The sequence below is a fragment of the Pomacea canaliculata genome, linkage group LG11 (assembly GCF_003073045.1).
Source record: "Pomacea canaliculata isolate SZHN2017 linkage group LG11, ASM307304v1, whole genome shotgun sequence".
Classification (NCBI taxonomy): domain Eukaryota; kingdom Metazoa; phylum Mollusca; class Gastropoda; order Architaenioglossa; family Ampullariidae; genus Pomacea; species Pomacea canaliculata.
Window position 1 is genome coordinate 18447508 of NC_037600.1, and position 20506 is coordinate 18468013.

General features: G+C 40.7%; 1 protein-coding gene across 1 annotated transcript; it reads left to right on the plus strand.

Annotated features, from left to right (window-relative positions):
* The first annotated feature begins 6115 nt into the window (after nucleotides 1–6115).
* On the plus strand, nucleotides 6116–18098 carry LOC112576141 (general transcription factor 3C polypeptide 5-like). The gene is made up of 9 exons (XM_025258409.1): nucleotides 6116–6409; nucleotides 8067–8295; nucleotides 12674–12928; nucleotides 13301–13434; nucleotides 13904–14120; nucleotides 14746–14894; nucleotides 15923–16045; nucleotides 16956–17079; nucleotides 17548–18098. Exons 1-9 carry the CDS (start codon nucleotides 6212–6214, stop codon nucleotides 17634–17636), a joined length of 1518 nt encoding a protein of 505 aa, XP_025114194.1. The 5' UTR covers nucleotides 6116–6211; the 3' UTR covers nucleotides 17637–18098.
* The last annotated feature ends 2408 nt before the right edge of the window (nucleotides 18099–20506 follow it).

A 20506-nucleotide genomic window follows, 5' to 3' on the forward strand; every position in this document is an offset into this window, starting at 1 on the left:
CCAGAGAACTCCTAGGAGTCAAGCCCAGAGAACTCCTAGGAGTCAAGCCCAGAGAACTCCTAGGAGTCAAGCCCAGAGAGCTCCTAGGAGTCCAGCCCAGAGATCTCCCAGGAGTCAAGCCCAGAGAACTCCCAGCAGTCAGCCTCGGCAACAAACTCTTATGACTCCTTTTTCGATGCAATCCGAAGAATAATGGTAACACTTCCCGAAAGACTCATTAACAGAGTCTCTTTATTATTATTTTCAGCAAGCTCCAATTCAAAGAAATCTTGGCGAGCAAACACTCAGGAAGAGAGAGCTCCCAAGAGTCAAGCCCAGAGAACTCCTAGGAGTCAAGCCCAGAGAGCTCCTAGGAGTCAAGCCCAGAGAGCGCCTAGGAGTCAAGCCCAGAGAACTCCTAGGAGTCAAGCCCAGAGAACTCCTAGGAGTCAAGCCAAGAGAACTCCCAAGAGTCAAGCCCAGAGAACTCCTAGGAGTCAAGCCCAGAGAGCTCCCAGGAGTCAAGCCCAGAGAACTCCCAGCAGTCAGCCTCAGCAACAAACGCTTATGACTCCTTCTTCGATGCAATCCGAAGAATAATGGTAACACTTCCCGAAAGACTCATTAACTGAGTCTCTTTATTATTATTTTCAGCAAGCTCCAATTCAAAGAAATCTTGGCGAGCAAACACTCAGGAAGAGAGAGCTCCCAGGAGTCAAGCCCAGAGAACTCCCAAGAGTCAAGCAATGTGTATATTATGTCTTTTTTTCTTATACTAGTCGGTTGAAATATGCAAGTGTATGTCTTTTTTTTAAAGTAATTGTAAAGGACAAGCCGAATACAACATTTTTTCTTTAAAGTTTTAAACCCTCGAAAGAACTTGTTTGTACTGTATAAACAGATTATGATTTTTATGTGGTTTTTTTTTAACATTTAGTTTTTTTTATTGTTTTTATGTTAGAAATCAGTCTCAGATTTTTTTTTTTTTTACCTTTTTTCATTTTTTTTTTCTTCCTTGAAGGCTATGTGATTTACGTAGATTATAATACGAGAGGACACTGTGTAAATGCTATTGTTTTGTCGCCTGTGAGTGCATGAAAAATAAGGTGTACAGTAATAGTTACTTGGCAGTTCGTATGTTCCCTTTTCATTTCACCTGTGCTTAAACTTGTTTTGCCTGCATGATTTGAGCTGTGATCATCACTCATTATGTCAATGTTGCTTTTACTGGTAATATATACATTTCTTTTTTATGATGAATTTAATGAAACAGTGTTTGGTTCACTTTTTGAGTTTTTAGCTATTTAGTGAGCCACTCACTGCAGTGATGACAAGTGAGTGTTTTAACCACCACACTACCGGATAGTAGAGTGGCCATCTTAATATTGTCTACGTTCTTATTACTAAGTGTTCACTTACTGCTCATAACTTTTTAAAAATAATAATAATTTGATAGATATTGAAGCAAAAACTTCTTTTAATGTGTAAGTCTCTATCACGTGTCACAAACCATGTCAATTTGTCTAGTATTCATTCGGTTTTTGCTCATTATGTAAATATTCTATTGCATATGGATACCTTTGATCATTTTAAATAAACCAATGTAACATTAACTCCATTCTTTTTGGTGTATCAGAGTGCGTGTGTATTTGTCAGTTTGTGTGCGCGCGTGTGTGTGTACGACCTTACAGCGTCACAACTGGATCTTAGCCTCTTTTCCCTCTCCCACAAAGTGTACTGGAGTAACATGCACAAAAATTTATTTAACATGAGTAAATAACTGACTTTTTAGTATCACACATATAAATTGAGACAACAAAGTTCCTTAAACAAAGCAACGGATAAAACATTGCAACAATATTTGACAGTTTATTACAGTTTTTTTAATCTTATTACAAACATGTCCACACACACTCGCACTCCTGGGAGCTAAAACACGTGTCTTGCAGGAGACCGCCAATTACACGAAAAAGATTGATGATACAAATAATGCAAAAACTGATTAGACCGTTTGACCTCCTTGTCCTAAATGGAAACCCGTGCAAGCACTGTCTCCACTCTAAGGTGATTCAGAAAATTTGAAATTCACCAAGAAATTGAAAATGAATGGTGTTGTCAGAATAAGTAAAACGGCAAATAAATATCTCTATACAAATATTCTAACTCTAGTTGTCCACTCACTATAGTGGACATAGAAGAAAAAAGAAACGAAGGAAAGAAGAAGAAAAAAAGTGTTAATAAATACTTTTAAATTATTTTTGGAATGACTAAAGAGATTTGTGATAACGTGTCCAGTCTTGTCTCACTTGCTGTCCTGCACAAGTACAAATGTTCTCAGGAGATCCTCACCATCGCAGCAATGCTGTCTGTCAATAGCGAAATCTTCTGCCCAAAGGCAAGTTGGTCCATGCTGACTGCGCGCCAGAAATTCGTTTGTCCATAAGGTGATCACCTGACACTGCTCAGTGTGTATAATCGTTGGGCCGAAACACATTTCTCCACACAATGGTGTTACCAAAACGTTCTGAGGCATCAATCTATGATGCGTGCCGAGGACGGCAGGGAGCAGTTTGAAGCCCTGCTAGAGAGAGTGGCTATTCCAGTCACATCTTGTCGCGGAGGCGGCTCTCACCAGAGCAACACACACAACATGTCCACGCGCATTGTTGTACACAATAGACAAACATCTGGCCATGAGCTGCTCGTCTATGTACTGAGAGAGGTCTAGTGTGTTGCTTTTCACGCTAGGGTGACGATGGTGCCCAGTCACGTGGCACCTGCTCCGCTCTACTGAGGTCTCTCCCGGACTTTCTCACGCCTGCTCTTGTCCTCCCCGCTCCCCGCACACAGCAGTAGAGTTTCTGAAGACAGGCCTTTACTCCCGGCGCTCCAGTCGTCGTAACGACCTCTCTGGCTGTTTGGGATGATGATGGGGAGGTTCCTCTACTCGACCACCATCCTTCTAGTTGCGCTGCTCCAGTCGTGCTGGTGTCGTCGTCGTTGTCGTCGCGCCGACTCCGGCTGTCAAACCATGCCGTCTGGAGCCCGGCGCCTCACACCCCGCTCACTGCAGTAGAGTTCGGTCTCCGCAGACAATCGCAGAGTTTCTTGGAGACTGGACTGTACAGCGTCTCCGGTCCCACTCGTTTCTTGAAGGCCGTGCAGAGTCTCCCCTCAGTAGAACACGACAGACAATAGTGGTGTCACACCTCGCTCCAGCTAGCAACTTCCAAACAGCGTCTTCACTTTTACACCGTCGTCTGTGTTAATCCAAAAACCGCTCCCCTCGGCTTTTAACCGTCCTCTATATATACTCCCCCTGTCACACTCCACACGGGGTGAGCACTTCATGCCTCGCACGTGAGGTCCAAAACTCACGTGGGGTCCAAAATACACGTGGCCCACGATTTTTACATGGCAGAGGGACAACACAGGGCTGGCCACGCCACCGTCGCTCACCCTCTACTCCCTTACCGTCACAGACTGCACAAAATAAACTGCATGCACGCAGAACAGACAGTTACACTAGTGTCATGCATGTCTTTCAGAGAGGCTGCTGCAAGGTTGAGTCATTTCCATTCTGAAAAGAAAAACAGATACAGTGATACCTCGGTTCTCGAACGCCTTGACTTTCGACCAAATCGGTATTCGACCAGGAAATTCGAGAAAATTTTGTCTTGGAATCCGAACAAATATTTGGAACTCGAACATCCGAACGTCCGAGATGAGCCGAGTTGAGCCGAATGGCGTTCATTCCGGCCCAGCGCGCCTTGCTTGCGTCATCAGTGTGAGTGCAGAGAGAGAGTGAGTCACGTTTTTGTGGAGAGAGTCATGAAATGTGTGCAAAATGGGCAGAAATCGCAAATTTTGTTGAACAACATCACCCTGATAAAGTGGTAGCAAATTAGAGCAGTTAACATTTTTAATGACAATGTTATGTCCACTTTCCGCAAAATTTTGCAAAGGAGAAAAAAACAGCAAACAATTGACAAATTCTTCCGTAAAGAAATCAGACAAGCAACTGCAGAGCAAGATTCTGATTCTCCTCAGCAAAAGATACAGAGAACAGAAACACCCGAAGAGCAGTTACCCTCTGCTTTTATTGAAGAGGACTCCCCTTCCAAACAATAACCATCCCCCTTCCCTCCTCCCTCCACATTCATTCCCTCCTGCCATAAAGTTTGGTACAGGTACAGTAAATGAAACACAATTTACTGTACTGTACTGTACTGTACTGTACAGTACAGTATATTTTATTTATTTTTTTTTTGGTTTTGTTTTAATAAATACACTTTTATTTCTTATTTCTTGTTGAGACTCATGTTTTTCTATATATTATATACAAATTAGGCCAGTAAATAGGCATTTTCTGGGGCTTGGAACGAATTAATCCAGTTTCCATTATATCCTATGGGTTTCATTGCTTCGGTTCTCGAACAATTTGGTTCTCGACCGTCCTCCCGGAACGAATTATGTTCGAGAACCGATCGGGTATCACTGTATATGGAATGACAGTGCATCTATAAAAAGTTTCTGAACAAGATTAATAAAGATGTATAAGCATAGTCACTAACTGCAATAATACATTTCAACTGTGGGAGCAAGCGAAACTGTAAAGCATATCAAATTGTGGAAAGAAACGTATTATGAACAATTATGATTTACAACAAAACTGTAAACTATAGTACATTTTTAAGAGAAACATCTATCATGAAAGCTAACGATTTACCAGCATATAGTAGTTTCCTGGAAAGACGTTCTTCACTCCTGTTCTTGTATAAATATAATAGTTCTCTTCAGGCTCTGTATAATAGGCGGACTCTTCTGAAGGTGTCTGCCATCCTTCGTGATGACAGGCATGCTCTGTCGACAGAAATTGTCAGTGTTGTCCATAGGAATGGGAATCCCATGGGAATCCCATGGGAAACGTCCCATGGGATGGGATGGGATGGGACAGCACACATTTGTATTTCCCATGGTAGTCGATACTTGATATTGCAAAATAAATTTACTGTTATTTCATTCATCAAGGATTTAAATCTTTCCTCTGAATCATCTATTGTATGTGAAGTAGCAGGAATTATAGAACAAAAGCCGAAAAGTGGTTTTCAGTGTTGTCCATAGGATTGTTAATACCATGGGAATCCCATGGGAAACATCCCGTGGGATGGGACGGGATGGGACAGGCATAAATTGCCATGGGATGGGATGGGACGGGATAGAAAAATATGTCCCATGGACAACCCTGGAAATTGTCCGGCTCCCGTCGGGCTGCTGATTTTGTGTGCCTGCATGCAGGACGAACAGACTGCGGCTGTCTTTTGTTGTTTCAGCCCTGCGACTTTTGAATGGGTTATGAATAGTTTTGTACATGCAATTGTGTATGAATTTTAATTTTAATCGAGCTGCACCAGAATTGCTCTCTGGGACAAATAAAGTTTTATCTTATCGCTGGTTTTCGTTTTCACACATTTTCTATTTTCGCGTACCAACGGGGATAGTGAGGATGGGCACATTGGTGTTTTACACCGAGCCAGCAGCTAAGGCTATATCATGGCAAAGCAGCCGTCACATGCAGAAAAAGAACAGCATGCCCGAGACGAGATCTGAACACAGGACAGATAATCCTCACTGTTTTGGTGACTGGCGCTAACCATTGCGCCACCGGACCACCCGTACCAACGGAGCCTGCAGATGGAGGTTGTAAGCGGCAAAATTGTTGTGTTAAGTCATCCTTAGTCATTAAATGATATAATTATAGGACAATCAAGCCACATTGAAGTAAAAGAGTAAAGTGTGCAACAGAATGGAACAACTATAATTGATGCACAGAACGCAACAAATGTTCCACAGACAATAGCAGACGAACAGCGGAAATCATTTTAACACGAACTAATATCCCTGGACTGCTGGCAGACGATTTTTGTTTCCAATTGACTGCTAAAACGAGGCATGAGACGAGAAAGCTTCCTGTTTAGTCACATTCTTTGTTATGGCTCGCCAAGACTATCAGCGGATCACTTCGCAAGAGCCTCGGCGTTGGTCTTGGCAGACAGACAGCAATCCACCTATACACGTCATTGATGTTATCACGTGCACGGTCTGTCCAATCAACTTACATCTTACATTTGCGTTGTCCTCGTGGATTAATATAAACAAAAATAGTGAAGCGGCCTGCACGGAGGCAGGATATAATAACATTCTGAGCGAATATACAAATTGTGCGCTTACAATGGGCGATCAAGATGATACAGCTCTCTCTAGTGCTGATCATAGTGACTATAAACCAGGGTTTCTTAAAAATGCAGAAGCTTTAGTTCATGTGCCAGCTGATGCTAAGAACAGGTTTACCTGCATAGAATATCCCGGAGTTGTTCAAAACGTCGACAAAGCTTTGGAAACACTTGGAGGAGCCAGTTCAATATCAAAGGTACCCCCCTCTTCTCCAAGTCAAATATTATAGAAGTATTGATGAAGGTTGTTGTACAGTATTGTAGTTGCAAATATTTCTTAAACTAACCCACAGTGTCATTTATTTCACATCGGACAGTGTACTATATTCCTATGTCTAGGTTACTTGTTCGTGTTGTACTAAACTCAGATAAAACTTTTGTATAATTAAAAAAATTATGTGCAGGGATGTTAAAATACATCACTTTGTATAGAGTATAAGTAAATATCGACAATGCTAAAATTATTTTTGAAGCTGAATTTCTCAGTAATTAATATAGATAATAATGAGTATTTATGATGGACTTATTTCTTCTTGATAATGAGTTCATGGTCCATACAAACGAAAAGAAAAAGAGAAAAAATAAACTTAACATACCTTAAAATAACATAACTTAACAGACTGGCAAAGAACATCTCAAAATAACTAACACACACAGGCTTTTTCGACAGATATCGACACACTTTCTTCACCATCTAAAAACTAAGTGACCAGTGTGCTCAGTGCACATAATGCTGAGGTGGACTCAGAGTATGTGACTGTACATTCATGCAGGAAATGCAACTGGTGTAGTATCTATACACTTCTAAGTGGCCAACCACCTGATCCAGAACACATTTCATACATTCACACCAACAGTGTGAATTCATCATTTGGAATAATATACATATTGGAAAAGATGGGTTTATGAATTTGAAGTGGTCTGCAATATTTAACTCTTCCTATACAGTTCACACCCTTAGATCCAAACATCTTCATTCATTTGTCCATAACGAATAAGTTAAATGTTGAACAGAAACTTCTAAGTTGTTCCAGACTATAATGCCAAAATAGAAAAAGGTCTGTTCCTGAGTTCTCTTTTTGCAGTGAGAAATCATCAAATTTAAGAATCAGATGAGGAACTCAAACACCTGAAAGAACCATAGAGTAGATATCACTTAGATGAAATGGAGCAATGTGCTTGATGATATAGATAAACAGTAATTCACATAGGGAATGATACAGATAAACAGTAATCTATCCACTAGGGAATGGGAAACAAACGCAATGTTTCCAATAGAGGAGACTCACTTTGGATACACCAAAGATGAGTCTTGCACCACAGTTCTGCAGTTTCTGGACTTTGTGGAAGATATAATCCAGAATGTCAGAATGAAGTGAGTTTCCTCAGTCAAGACAAATCAGAACTAGAGAAGTAAAAAGAGCGGCCTGAAATGTTAGATACTCAGATTGTATCATATTGACAGATTGTACTGATTGTACATAATAAGCAAGCAGAAAAATGTTATTTACATCATACTTCATAGGAAGTTTGCTTTCAGTTGAAATGCCTATGTCATGACTAGATTCAGTGAAGGAAATCTTACAATGCCTTATTTTTGACATGAGAGGTCAATCAACTGACTTGGTGGGATCAATGGAGATCACTTTTGGAGTGATTTAATTTCAGCTTCTTCACATGTTTCAGTGGAGGGGAAAGGCAAATTGATGGATAAACTGCTGTATATCACTTACTGTGTATATCTTCACAGGCTGACTATAAAATATAATGTTAGTTTGTTCGTTATCATCAGTGTGAATATTAATAAACTAATAATCTCATTTTTAAGTTCTTTTATTGTTCTTTAAATTAAAGGCACTTGCTGAGAACAGGAAGCTGGAGCTGCGCTTTCGTCCCCAGGATCCATACTGCAAGCCTGCCTATGGAACCATGAACAAAGTTTCCAGCCTGTTGCTAAAAGTGAAAAGGAGGCGAAAGTCTAATCCTGCTGACAGCCACATTCTTGATGGTGGAGATGACAGCAACGCCTTTGAGTACAAAGTGGAAATACTTGGTATCATTACGTCTAGCTACAAGTTTCAAGGTAGCTCTAAAAGTGCAGAACAGGAAGTTCATGTAGAACTTGTATTCACAATTATACAGAGTTTAAAAATCTTGAGTTACATTCAAATTTTTCACTTTATTGTTGTATCATGTAAAAATACAGGAGAAAGAGACAACCATTTTTCACTGTGACATAAATTATAGACTAGAATTGTCAAAAGTGCATTATATACAGGGGCTCTAATTCAGATGTTGAGGTTGTCACTCATTTCTGTGATGACATCATCTATCTATCTATCTATTCCTCTTTGTGCATCAGGTTGCACATAAGGCCTCAACCAGAGTCCGCCACCGATGTCGATCGGCTGAAACCCGCTCTAGGTGACCCCATGTCCAGCCCTTTCCTTTCATCTCCCTTTCCACTGTTCTTCTCCAAGTTTCCTTTGGGCGGCCTCGTTTTCTTCGGCCGTCTGGAGTCCATCGTAGGGCGACTCTGGAAAGGTCTGCTGTCTGCTGGCGGAGCACATGTCCAATCCATCGCCAACGCCTTCGTTGAACCTGCGTGGTGATGGACTCGGTTTCACTTCTTCGGTGGAGTTCTTCGTTGGTGATGGTGTTTGGCCAAAAGATGTTAAGTATGCGCCTGAGGCATCTGTTTTGGAAGACGTCAAGCTTGTTACTGATGGTTTTGGTCATCTTCCAAGATTCTGATCCGTAAAGGAGGGTGCTGATCACATTTGACTTGAAGATTCTCAGCTTGATCTTCTGGCTGATGTTTTTTGCCTTCCATGTGCTCCTGAGTGAGGCAAAGGCCTGACTGGCTTTCGCCAGTCGGGCTCGAATCTCCACCTCCGCATCCCCAGTGTTTGACATTTTGGACCCAAGATAGGTGAAACTGTCAACTTCCTCAATCTCTTCTCCATTTAGTTTGATGCTGTCTTGGACTCTGGCGTTCACTCTCATACTGTTAGTCTTTTTTGTGCTGACCTTCAAGCCAAGGTTTCCAGCTGTTTCTGAGAAGGCCTTTGTTTTTTCCTGCATGTCTTGGTGGCGGTGTGACAGCAGGGCAATGTCATCAGCAAAGTCCAAGTCTTCCAGCGTTGTTGTTGCTGTCATAGTCATGGTCCATCTGAGCCCTCTCCTCTCGCTGTCGGTGGAAGTCTTCATGATCCAGTCCATGGCCAGGATGAAGAGGAACGGCGACAGAATGCAGCCCTGCTTCACCCCGGTACTGACGTTGAAGGGGTCTGTGAGCTCCGTGTCACAGACAACCTGGGATTTGAAATCGCTGTACAGCATTGCAATGACCTGAACAAGTTTTGCAGGGACTCCGTAATGCCTCAGGATCTTCCATAAGGACTCGCGGTGGATGCTGTCAAAAGCCTTCTCCAGGTCGATGAAATTGATGTACAGCGGTGTGTTCCATTCGTTGCTCTGCTCCAGAATCTGTCGCAGAATGAAGATGTGTTCGGAGCAGGATCGCCCAGGGCGAAATCCTGCTTGCTGTGGTCGGAGGTCTTTCTCAAGAGTTGCCGTCAGTCTTGACAAAACAATCTTGCTGAAGACCTTGCTGGTGAGGGAAAGAAGTGTTATGCCCCTCCAATTATTGCAGTCTCCAAGATCTCCTTTCTTGGGTAACTTGAAGATGAGCCCTGTCTTCCACGCAACAGGGACCTGCCCTGATTCCCAAATTTGCCTGAAGATTTCAGTCAGCTTGGGAGCTGTCACATTCACGTCTGCTTTCAACATCTCTGCTGTTATTCCATCTGCCCCTGGTGCTTTGCCGCTCTTCATTGTCTTGACTGCTGCTGTCACTTCCAGGCTTGGTGGGTCTGTGCAGATGTCAAGGTCTATAGCTGCTGGCTGGATGTCTGCAAGCTGAGGGGGATCTGGTCTGTTCAGAACCGACTCAAAATGTTCCCTCCAGCGCTGTAGTTTTCCTGCCTCTCCTTCGACGACATTACCGTTCACGTCTTTCACTGGCACATCACTGTTCTTAAACCCGTTGTTTAGCTGTTTGTTTATCTTGTACAGTGTCTTCAGGTCATTTTTTACTTGCTGCATTTTCTGCTTCATCTGCCAGTTTCTCTATGTGATATCTTTTGTCGGTTCTTGTCATCCTCTTTACCTCTTTGTTCAGTTTTGCATATCTTTGTCTGTGTTGTTCCTTCAGGCGTTCAGATCTGGTGCTGTTGATTCTTTGTTTGGCTGACTTTCTCTCTTCTATCTTCCTCCATGTCTCTTCTCTAATCCACTGTTCTTTCTTTTTCCGTTGGAAGCCCAGTATTTTCTCTCCTGATTCCTGTAAGACTCGATTGAAGTCGTCTAAGGTCATCTCTTGTTGGTCTCCTAGTGCCTGGAACCTGTTCTTTACTTCCATAGCAAAGGCCCTTTCGGTGGCTGGATTTTTCAGTTTGCCGGAGTCCACTCTCTGCTGACGTGCCTGTTTTCCTCGTGATCGACGCAGCTTCAGAGAAACTGTGGCTATCACAAGAGTGTGGTCACTGGCAATGTCTGCTCCTCTGTAGGCTCTAACATCTTGAAGTGAGCTCCTCCATTTTCGGTTGATGATGACATGGTCTATCTGGTTCTTTGTGATCCCATCTGGTGATGTCCATGTTGCCTTGTGGATGTCTTTGTGTGGGAAGAGTGTGCCTCCAATCAGTAGGTTGTTTTCTTCACAAAAGTCTGCCAGTCTCTCTCCGTTGTCATTGATGCTTCCGATTCCATGTTTGCCCATGACATGCTCCCTGCAGGTGTTGTCACTTCCCACCTTGGCATTGAGATCGCCGATGATGAGCAACATGTCGTGGGCTGGAACGCTTTCTGAGGCTGCCTGGAGCTGATCGTAAAAAGCATCCTTGTCTTCTGCCTCAGAGTCATTTGTTGGTGCATAGCAGGCTAGCACTGTCAGCTTGGTGTACTTGGAATGGAATCTTGCTCTCAAAAGCCTGGGTCCATAAGGCTTCCATTCCAGCAGTGCCTTTTCCGTTTTCTTGTTGAGGAGTAGAGCTACTCCTTCAGAGTGCTGAGCGTCTGATCTTCCTGAGAACAAGATGGTATGTCCTGACGCTAGTCTCCTCTTTCCCGTGCCGGTCCATCTGACCTCACTGACTCCCAGGATGTCCAAGTTGTAGTTGTCAAACTCCTTGACTAATTGGAGCATCCTGCCAGTCTGGTACAAGGTCTGGACGTTCCAGCACCCCACCCTCAACTTCTGCCTCGGCTTCAGTAAATCCGCTGTCGGGGCGCCAGCTCCCTTTCGGGTTTGGCTGTCGTCCGTCATTAGTCCAGTCTCCTGGTGTGCTTCATTACCTTCGCCATCTGTGACGAGTTCTCTGGTTTTAGTTTCTGTAACAGGATTTTTTTTACATGGTGGGGTTGTTAGCCCTACCACAACCTATTTTACCTCTAGGTGAGGTGTCCACCTTAGTCGCCTCTTACGACATGCCTGGCTGGATGGCAGGGACCCTATTCTTGCAATGCTTGCTAGGCAAGCATACCCCGGGGTCCCACAGGGGGTGATGACATCATGGCAGTTTATAATTAACTATAGTTTGTATAGTGAGAATATTTACCTTCTGACTGGGTCTTTTCTACTGACCTCCCTTGTGAGCTGTTTATCAAATGAGAGGCATTTAGCAGATGATGCTTCTTCTTTGGCCCCACCATTTGAAATTTCTACCCCTTTCTCTTTAGACTAAGACTAAAACACCTTTCAGGTCTGACCTCGAAACTCATCTCTTTAAGAAATATTTTTCCCTCATCCGTTTTTTTATCTTCATTGCTGTGGTTTGTTCCTGTTTGTCATGATGTAATCCAGGTGTGCACAACCTGCGGCTCTCTGGCCACATCCAGCCCACGAAGGTGCCTTATCTGGCGTCTGTCCCATTCATTTTAACCAGACACATCATAATTTCATTTTTAAGGTCATAATTCTGGCAAAACCGCCATGTTCTGGCATAAGAGATTTTATTACATGTCCAGTGCGGCCCTTGTGTGAGAAAAGGTTGGGCATCGCTGGTGTAATCCATAGTCTTTCATGCAATATGCATTGATTTCATCTCCACACAGGAAAATAAACTATACAATCTCATTATTATCACCTATGATACTCAAGGATTCTTCCTTTCAGGCTGGCTGATCCTTATTAAGGTTTAGTCATATTTAACCATATTCATTTTATAAGTCCGACAATTTTATTTCAAGAAAAATTGCATCTGCTTGTTTTGTAATATTGCACTTGAAAGTGAAAGTAAGGATAACAGATCATTACATCTAGACAAAAATTTTATAATTAATAAATGAATAATGATACACTACAAAGAGTACCACTAGCTAAAAGAGTACAGAAATACCTTCTGCAGACAATGATTATTATCTGTTAGTAAGTGCCCAGTTTGTTTGTTTTTTTCCAGCCATGTGTGACTTCCAGTATTTGCCATTTCAGCGTAAGGAAAATGGATCTTATGAAAGCATTTTGGACAAGCTTGTGGTCAAGCCATTTATGGCTCGTTCAGAGTTTCTGGCTCGAGATACTCCCCTTTTCTTGCCTCCTGTCTTATTCTCCAGGCTGGACATGCCTCAGAAGTATAGCTTTGAAGCAGACAAAATGCGTCGCCGTCTGGAAGAACATTCTAGTGTCAGTACACCAGAGAGCATAATGAGGAAAGGTTGTACTTTGCTATGTTTCGTATTCCATTTTTAGCGAAATTTTATAGCTATGTCAATTTTCTTTTAAACATTATTCATAGCAAGCATCATATTTTGATTGATATAATTATATAGCATAAGACAGAGCAATTTAACTTGTTGCCTGTGGCATGACCTCTTTCTTTCATCTTAGAAGCTTTCTTTGTCATATTGATTTAGGTTTAATATATGCAGAAATATGTATGATATTCACGTAAGTGGCAAAGTTCAAGACCATTGGCAATACTGTTTTTATATATGAAATTGTTTTCACTAACATCATTAAGAAGAAAACTACTAGCACTTAATATGCACTATTGATAAGATTTCCATATGAAATTTTGCTGTTTTAGGCAGGAAACGCCGTGAAGTGAGCACTCAGTTTGTAAGCTTTGAAGACAAAGATATTCCAGCTGAACCTTCCCCAGATGCAATTAATAATTTCAGGAAACCTCTGTACACAGAGCTGCTAGATGAGCTGAAGAAGGTAGTGAGCTGCATAGTTCACATTTTTCATTTAGACCAGGGATGAGGAATCTTTTTCTTCTAAGGGCCATTTTGATATTTAAAATATTATTTGTGGGGCATGCAAAAGTATCTGTGTAAAAACTGGCTTGCTCCATTTGGTCAAGCTGTAGTTTTGCTACAGTATATTAACACTCTTGCAATGTCTACAGTCCTGAGTCACCACAATTTGCCTTTTCATAATTACATGTGTGAAAAATCTGCTGCTTTGAAAAGCATATCAAAATAACTGTAAAATATGGACATTCCCCATCCCTGGTTTAGACCTTGAAGCTCCTAGAATTAAATATATGCATAGAGACAATTATGTCTTTGAAAAGACCAACAAAGTTTCAAATGTCCAAACAGATATTGATTATTTTATGTGTTGTTGATTAACCAGCTATATTATAAAAATAAAAGAAAACATTTGATGTCTCTATTTTTCTTAGTTGTTTGAGGAAAGACCAATCTGGGGGAAAGCTGGACTGCGATACAGATTGAGACATAACCCTTCAGCAGAGAAGCATTTAAAGTTTGTTCTGCCTTTAGTGGCCTACTTTTTTTTGAATGGGCCATGGCGGGTGCTTTGGGTCAAATATGGATACGATCCTCGCAAAGATCCTTCAGCATTCAAATATCAGACTGTGGATTTCCGTTTGCGACATGGTGAGTCTGTTTAAAATTTCTTTATCACCTTCCATGAAAATATACAATTATATATAATATTAAACGTATTTTTCCCTCCATTTTGTTTCTTTTGATTTCCAACCTTGTTGGTTTAGGTGCACTTAAAAGAAATTCTGTAAGTTGGTCATATTAGAAAGCAGGATGAAATAGAAAAGGCAGGTTTCTCTTGTTAGTCTGTAGACATTATTTCCCTTTTATGGAAGAAATTATTCCTGTCATAGTTGGGTGACTTCTGGCTCCTCTGGGTGTTTGGCTAGAGATCAGCTGAAATAAAACCAATTGCACCTTTTGTACTTCTGCTGTAACAGTTCAGTCATCGCTTAATCTTAATCTTTGTAGAAGTGATTGGGAGATCTCAGCTCTCGTGATGAACCCTGATGTGCTTTCTTTGATGGAAATTAATAATTACTAGTACTTATACAGTTTTTACCTTGCTTTAACTAACGAAAGATTCACTAGGTGTTTAGGTTGTACCCAACTTTCAGATGTTAACTGAAGTTCTTGTTACTGAACTATATAGTATGTTCTGATGTAGATATATTATTCTAAAATAGTTTTTAAAATGACCCAATGATAAGGTATGCAAATTGTAAAATTAAATTAGGTCCTGCTAATGAAGAAGTTCAAGCCAGGAAGTTGCTTGCAAGAAACAGCAGATTTGTGAGACCAAAACAGCCCCTTAATGTTGAGGACAGTTATGAGCTCAATATAGAACTGCTACAGAAAGATGATGAGCCAGATCCAGATAAACAGGTAATTTTCTATGTAAAATATGTTTGAGAGCTTTGTGCACTTTAAATGAAATCAATGGAAGTTTATAACCATTTCTTGCTTGCTTTTCTGTTTAGGAAAGAAGAAAAAACAACAACCTTCATTGTTAGTTTTAACACTTGACATGACTAGACTTTGATGGTTTGATGCCATAATTTTTCTTATATATATGCACAAGGTACAGAAAATGCTAAATCAGGGTTTTTTTGGTTATATTGGTTACTTTGTCTAATAAGAGGGTAATGTCAATGATAAAGATCACATCATTATTATCATTACTGAAATGCACCTGTCTCCTGCCATGGAAGTTGCAATTGCACACAGCTCAGTTTTGATGTACAGTACAATAAGGTAATTAGCTTTAAGGATAGGCTGGTGCTCGGTATGTATGCTGTCAGTGATTTTGGTAGTGCCAAATGATGTAGAGAATAGTTTTACAATACAGCAATCTTGTACTTAATGCCAGTGCAAACTGGGGACAGGATGTTGTGCCTCTACTAGAGTATCCAACAGAAAAAAGCCAAAAAAGTGTGAAGACAGGTATCTTCTTTTCTTACAGCAGTGGTGCCCAAACTTTTCTCACCTGAGTGCCGCACTGGACATGATATAAAATCTCACGGGCCAGAACACGGCGGTTTTGCCAGAATAATGGCATTAAAAATGAAACTTTTGTTGTGTCTGGTTAAAATGAGCGGGCTGGATGAAGCACCTTCACGGGCCGGATGTGGCGTGCAAGACTTAGGTTGGGCACCCCTGTCTTACAGTATTGTGTTGCTTATCCCAGGAGATGTATTAAATAAATGAATTCCTATGGTGCATTACCTATGTAATGTAGAACCTTATGCACATTATTATAAAGTATACATCTTGAAACTGACACTAACTTGTCATAACTTAACTTTTATGTTGATATGTGAAAGAAAGAATGGTGTCAGATTACAGAGGTGTGAAAGAAACAATATTGTCACTGATTATATATGTTGAAATTGTTGTTACTAATTGTGTTTCAGCCACAAGTGCAAGACTTTGAGTTTCACATTGGAGTTTTGCCTCCACAGCGCCAGATGTACTACCAGCTTTGTGATATTGATGTGCCTGAGATTTCAGAACGTCTTACTGGAAACAAAGCTGAGGTACACAAGCTGCCTTTGCTGTTTAAGGATTTACTGAAGTGGTGTGACACTGTTACTGTTACAGTTGTGCAGTCACAGAAATTAATAGAATAAATTAATGTCTTGTCCCATTGTTTCAACACTACCTCTGTCCTTTCCCTTTGTTTTCATCAGAAGTAGAAGCTTTTTTTTAAACTCTTTGATTACCGTGTTGAAATTCATCCATTAGCCTTTTTGACCGAGTTGAGAAAACTAGCAATTTTCTCACCCCTCAATTTTGTATTAATCTCTGAGCTTTACTAAATGTTAGGCATTTAACCGTTGGGCATCATTATCCCACTTTTGGTCATATTCAACAGTTTTATGTGCTAGTCCTTACAGGATTCTGTTCCTGCAAGTCCTAATAACTTTTAAATTGTGCATGTTACACTTTTGTTTGCATCTTCCAGATGGCCAGAAAGTTTCTAAACATGTACAAAGCATAGGACCGGTTTACTTCCTTTCATTATTGCAGGGTGTAAAGTTGTTCTTTTGTGCAGAAAATAAGATACCTGCATGGGTGGGTATATGGGGATTGCTGTCTGTCTGCCAAGACCAACACTTAGCCTCTTTCGATGTTCTCCGCTGTTAGTCTCGACGAGCCTAAACAAAGAATGTGAATAAACTGGAAGCTTTTTAGTAGCATGCCTGGTTTTTGTAGTTAACTTGGAAAAAATCATCTGACAGCAGTCCAGTAATACAAGTTTGTGATGCCTGTAAAGCTATTCATTACTGGGATTATGATACAGGTATATAATGTGATAGCTTCAATCTCAAATGTTGTAGCCAGCATGACCAGGGCTAAAATAAAAGCCTGTTTTCATTTGATAGGAAAAAGCTTATAGATCTTTTCACTCTTTTATCTGATATTTTTTAATCATTTTGTGTGCAGGAGACAATTTGTGATGAAAAAAATGGTTGGGGAGGACCCAATTTTACTCAGTTCTGTCGTGAGGCAATCAACAAATATGTGGAGGAAATGCAGCCTGTGCCGAAACAACTTGTTACTTCTAAAAGTAAGGCGTTTGTACACACATACTTCTTCTTTCTGTTTACTAGTAGTTTTTACTTTTATAGTTATAACCTTGCCATAATTGTTGCAAGTTGCATTTTATTTGCTAGTATTTGAGAATATTGTGAAAGAAAACATTGGGCATTTCAAATTGAGCAGTGAGTCACAAAAATTTTGACTTTTTCCATGGTAAGTTTCAACATGTTTCAGCAAATAATCATGGGAGCCCATATAGAAACTTAAAGAGTTTCTCAAAGTCACATTTATGAATACCTTTTAAGAAACAGATTGCTTTTGGTAAATCATAACCTTAATTTTATGGTTAATTTGACATACATTTATCCATTATGGTTTATAAGGCATAAAGTAATTTGACAAATATTTCTTTTTCACAAACCCTTTGGGTAGTTCTTATAGATGTCAGAGTATTTCTAGCATGCCAATGTATAACTGGTTTTTCTTCTTTCAACAGGTCAGAAAGAACAGCCCAAGAGAAGAAGAAAGAAACCATTGCATTTTAAAGATGACTCTGATGATGATACACTAGATTTTGCTACCTAAACACAACTATTAGTATTAAATATTTAAAAGACTGGCAGGAACATTATGCAGAAATACAGGTGATCTTCTAAATTATGTTTGGTCTGTTGATCACTAGCGTAGTTGAAGATATAGCCACAATATATAAATGCAAAAATACTTTTTGTGTAGATCTGCTGTTAGCTAGAATACTGTTTGGACAAGATTTTGGTCACCCGCCAAGTCAAAGAGGATCATTGTATCTTTGTCCTAAATATTCATCATACCTTGATGGACATATCCATGAGGAGGATAGGGGGTTAGGCATTAATTCTTACATGTCCCTGTACTATTTTTTATGCTGTTTTCCCTATTGTGTTCTCTGTGGACAGACTGTGGTTTACTTAAACCTTTGTTATAACAGCAAAATGCATCTTGGTTTCACTTATGAAAGTTGGAATTTTGTATTGTATTTTTTCTCATTAAATTAAAAAAAAGGTTTCATATTCTTTGTAGTTGCACCATGGCATGGTAAGCCTGAGAGCAGCAAGAAGTAGCAAGACATGTCTCCCATAAAATAGATTCTGTAATTTTTCTTTTTTTGATGAGACGGCTACGACGCACTAAATGTGTGATTTATGTAGCACATAATCCTGCTCATGAAGGAGCTTGGCCTCTCTCTGTTATCAGTTCATGTTTCACACCCTTATAGCATGACTGGGACAGTTGGTCATTTGTCTGTTGACTGGTATCTGTCATTTGGGAGAGCACATGGATAGATGCAGCAGCTGACAAGGCCTGCCACTCTCGCCTGTTTTGGGTAATAGTGAGCAGGTCCTGCACAGGATAACGAGTTCAGTCTTTCATGTTCATTTTTCATTTTTCAGTTTTTCCTCTGTCCATCAAGGCTTTGGCCAACCTCCAAGGTATCTTGAAGGACAGTCTTCAACAAGGTGTCATGCTGGGTCACACAGCCAAACCATGACTGCTGCAAGTAGAAGTTTCTGGTGTCCTACAAGTGTAGCAAATGTACTTTGTACAAAGTCATTGGTTTTGTTTTCACTGTACACAATCTGAAGCAGCTATCTCAGGCACTTGTTCTTGAATACTTGGATTATACTCCCCATATTGGCAAGCAGAGTCCACATTTCACATCCGTAAAGAAGGATCAATATTATGAGGGACAGATAATAGTAAACGTGAGGTTATTACTGTTCCCACCAAGCCATTACTGCTGTTGCTGTTGTGATCCTGAAGCAGATATCTGTTAAGGAGCTGCTGTCCTAAGAGAGGGTAGCTCCCAGTACTTGCAGCTGTTCACCATTTTTGAGCCATGACCTGTTTATGTATATCTCTGCTTTGCTGTTGTCGATGACCATGATTCTGCATTCATCAGTTCTGGTCTCCATTGCATATGTGTTTAAAATGTCAGTCTGTTGGTAAGATATTGCAGTTCTTTGTTGGTGCCTGCTAACAGATCTATGTTGCCTGTAAAGCATAGGTTGCAAATTGGCCTTCCACTGATGGAATTTTGTGGAGGGTTTCACACATCATGTTTTCTGCCACAACCCTGGCCAAGGGAAAATGGCCTTGCTGTCTTGTGGGAAATCTCGGGAAAGATGAAGGCTATGGAAGTAAATCTCTGCAGAAAATCGTGATGCTAACACCGCATCAGCGGTCAAAGACTTTCCATAACAAAAGTACAGGCCAGGGCCAGTGCGTACGTGTTTGCAATCAGGTTGACTCAACAACTGTGGTTCACTTAAAGAGAAAACTTTGGTGCTACCAAGTTTGAAAGCCCAGAGACTGGTTCAAGGATATTTGCTCCTAAACAAACATCATGCCAGACAGCTTGATGCCCAGATCAACAATGACCATGCTCCCTGCCAGCAGGATCTAGGGAGGGGATAGTGGATTGGAACTATGAGGGACGTGTAGTCTATCTTTGGTGGTAAACCTGATTGTATTGCTGTGTCAATCTTTTCCAAATCTGACTGTTGCTGCAGTCACCGTTGTGATCCTGGCCCTAATGTCTTCTGTAGAGCTGTCATCTTTGGAAAGGGTGGCTCCCAAGTACTTAAAGCTGTTCACCTCAAACTGACCTCTATTCATGTAAATATGATGTGCTGGGTTCTTTGATGAACGCACAGGTATAAACAAGTATTTGTACGTGAATGCAAACACACACCCTCTTTCTCAAGAGTTCTGAACACATTCCAGCTCTATGTCCACAATATCCACTATGGGTTAGAGGATAAGATATGAACTGCTTTTATGATTATGAAAAGAAATAAGCCAAAATCACATTGAAAACGCCACGAAAGCAACTGTCTAGTAAGAAAAACAAGAAGCATTAGTGCTAGATTTTTACATCTGATTCAAGTGAAAGCAGCATTACTCTGAGCAGTATCATCAGAATTGTAGTAAGCTGACCATTTTGACAGAATCAAGAAAATAGCCACCAGGAACAGCAGAAGAGGAAGTGGCATTATATTTGAAAACATAAGCATTTGTAGAAGCACGACGCCCACAACCACTTGACAAGATGACATCATCATAACGACCAACAAAAGGGGCAGATACATAGGCGGTAGGTCTCTTGAAAACATCAATAACAAAAGCAAGAGCACAAGAAAGAAGATCATCGTGCTAGCAATAGAAAAACTGTTATTTGTAGCAATGATCGACAGTCTGAAATATTAAACTCTTGGGACTGCGTTGCTTGTCACAGCGATTTGAATGACATCGCATATTTTCCGCTTGTTTTCAGTTCATCATAAAAATGTCTGAGACAGTTCTTCGTATAAAAAGATTATAACTTTTGTCCTTGAAAACAACCAGGCAATACACAAAGTTGCAGTAACAGCGTTGCATACACTCAGATGTTTGATCAGCGCAGACATCAAAAGCAA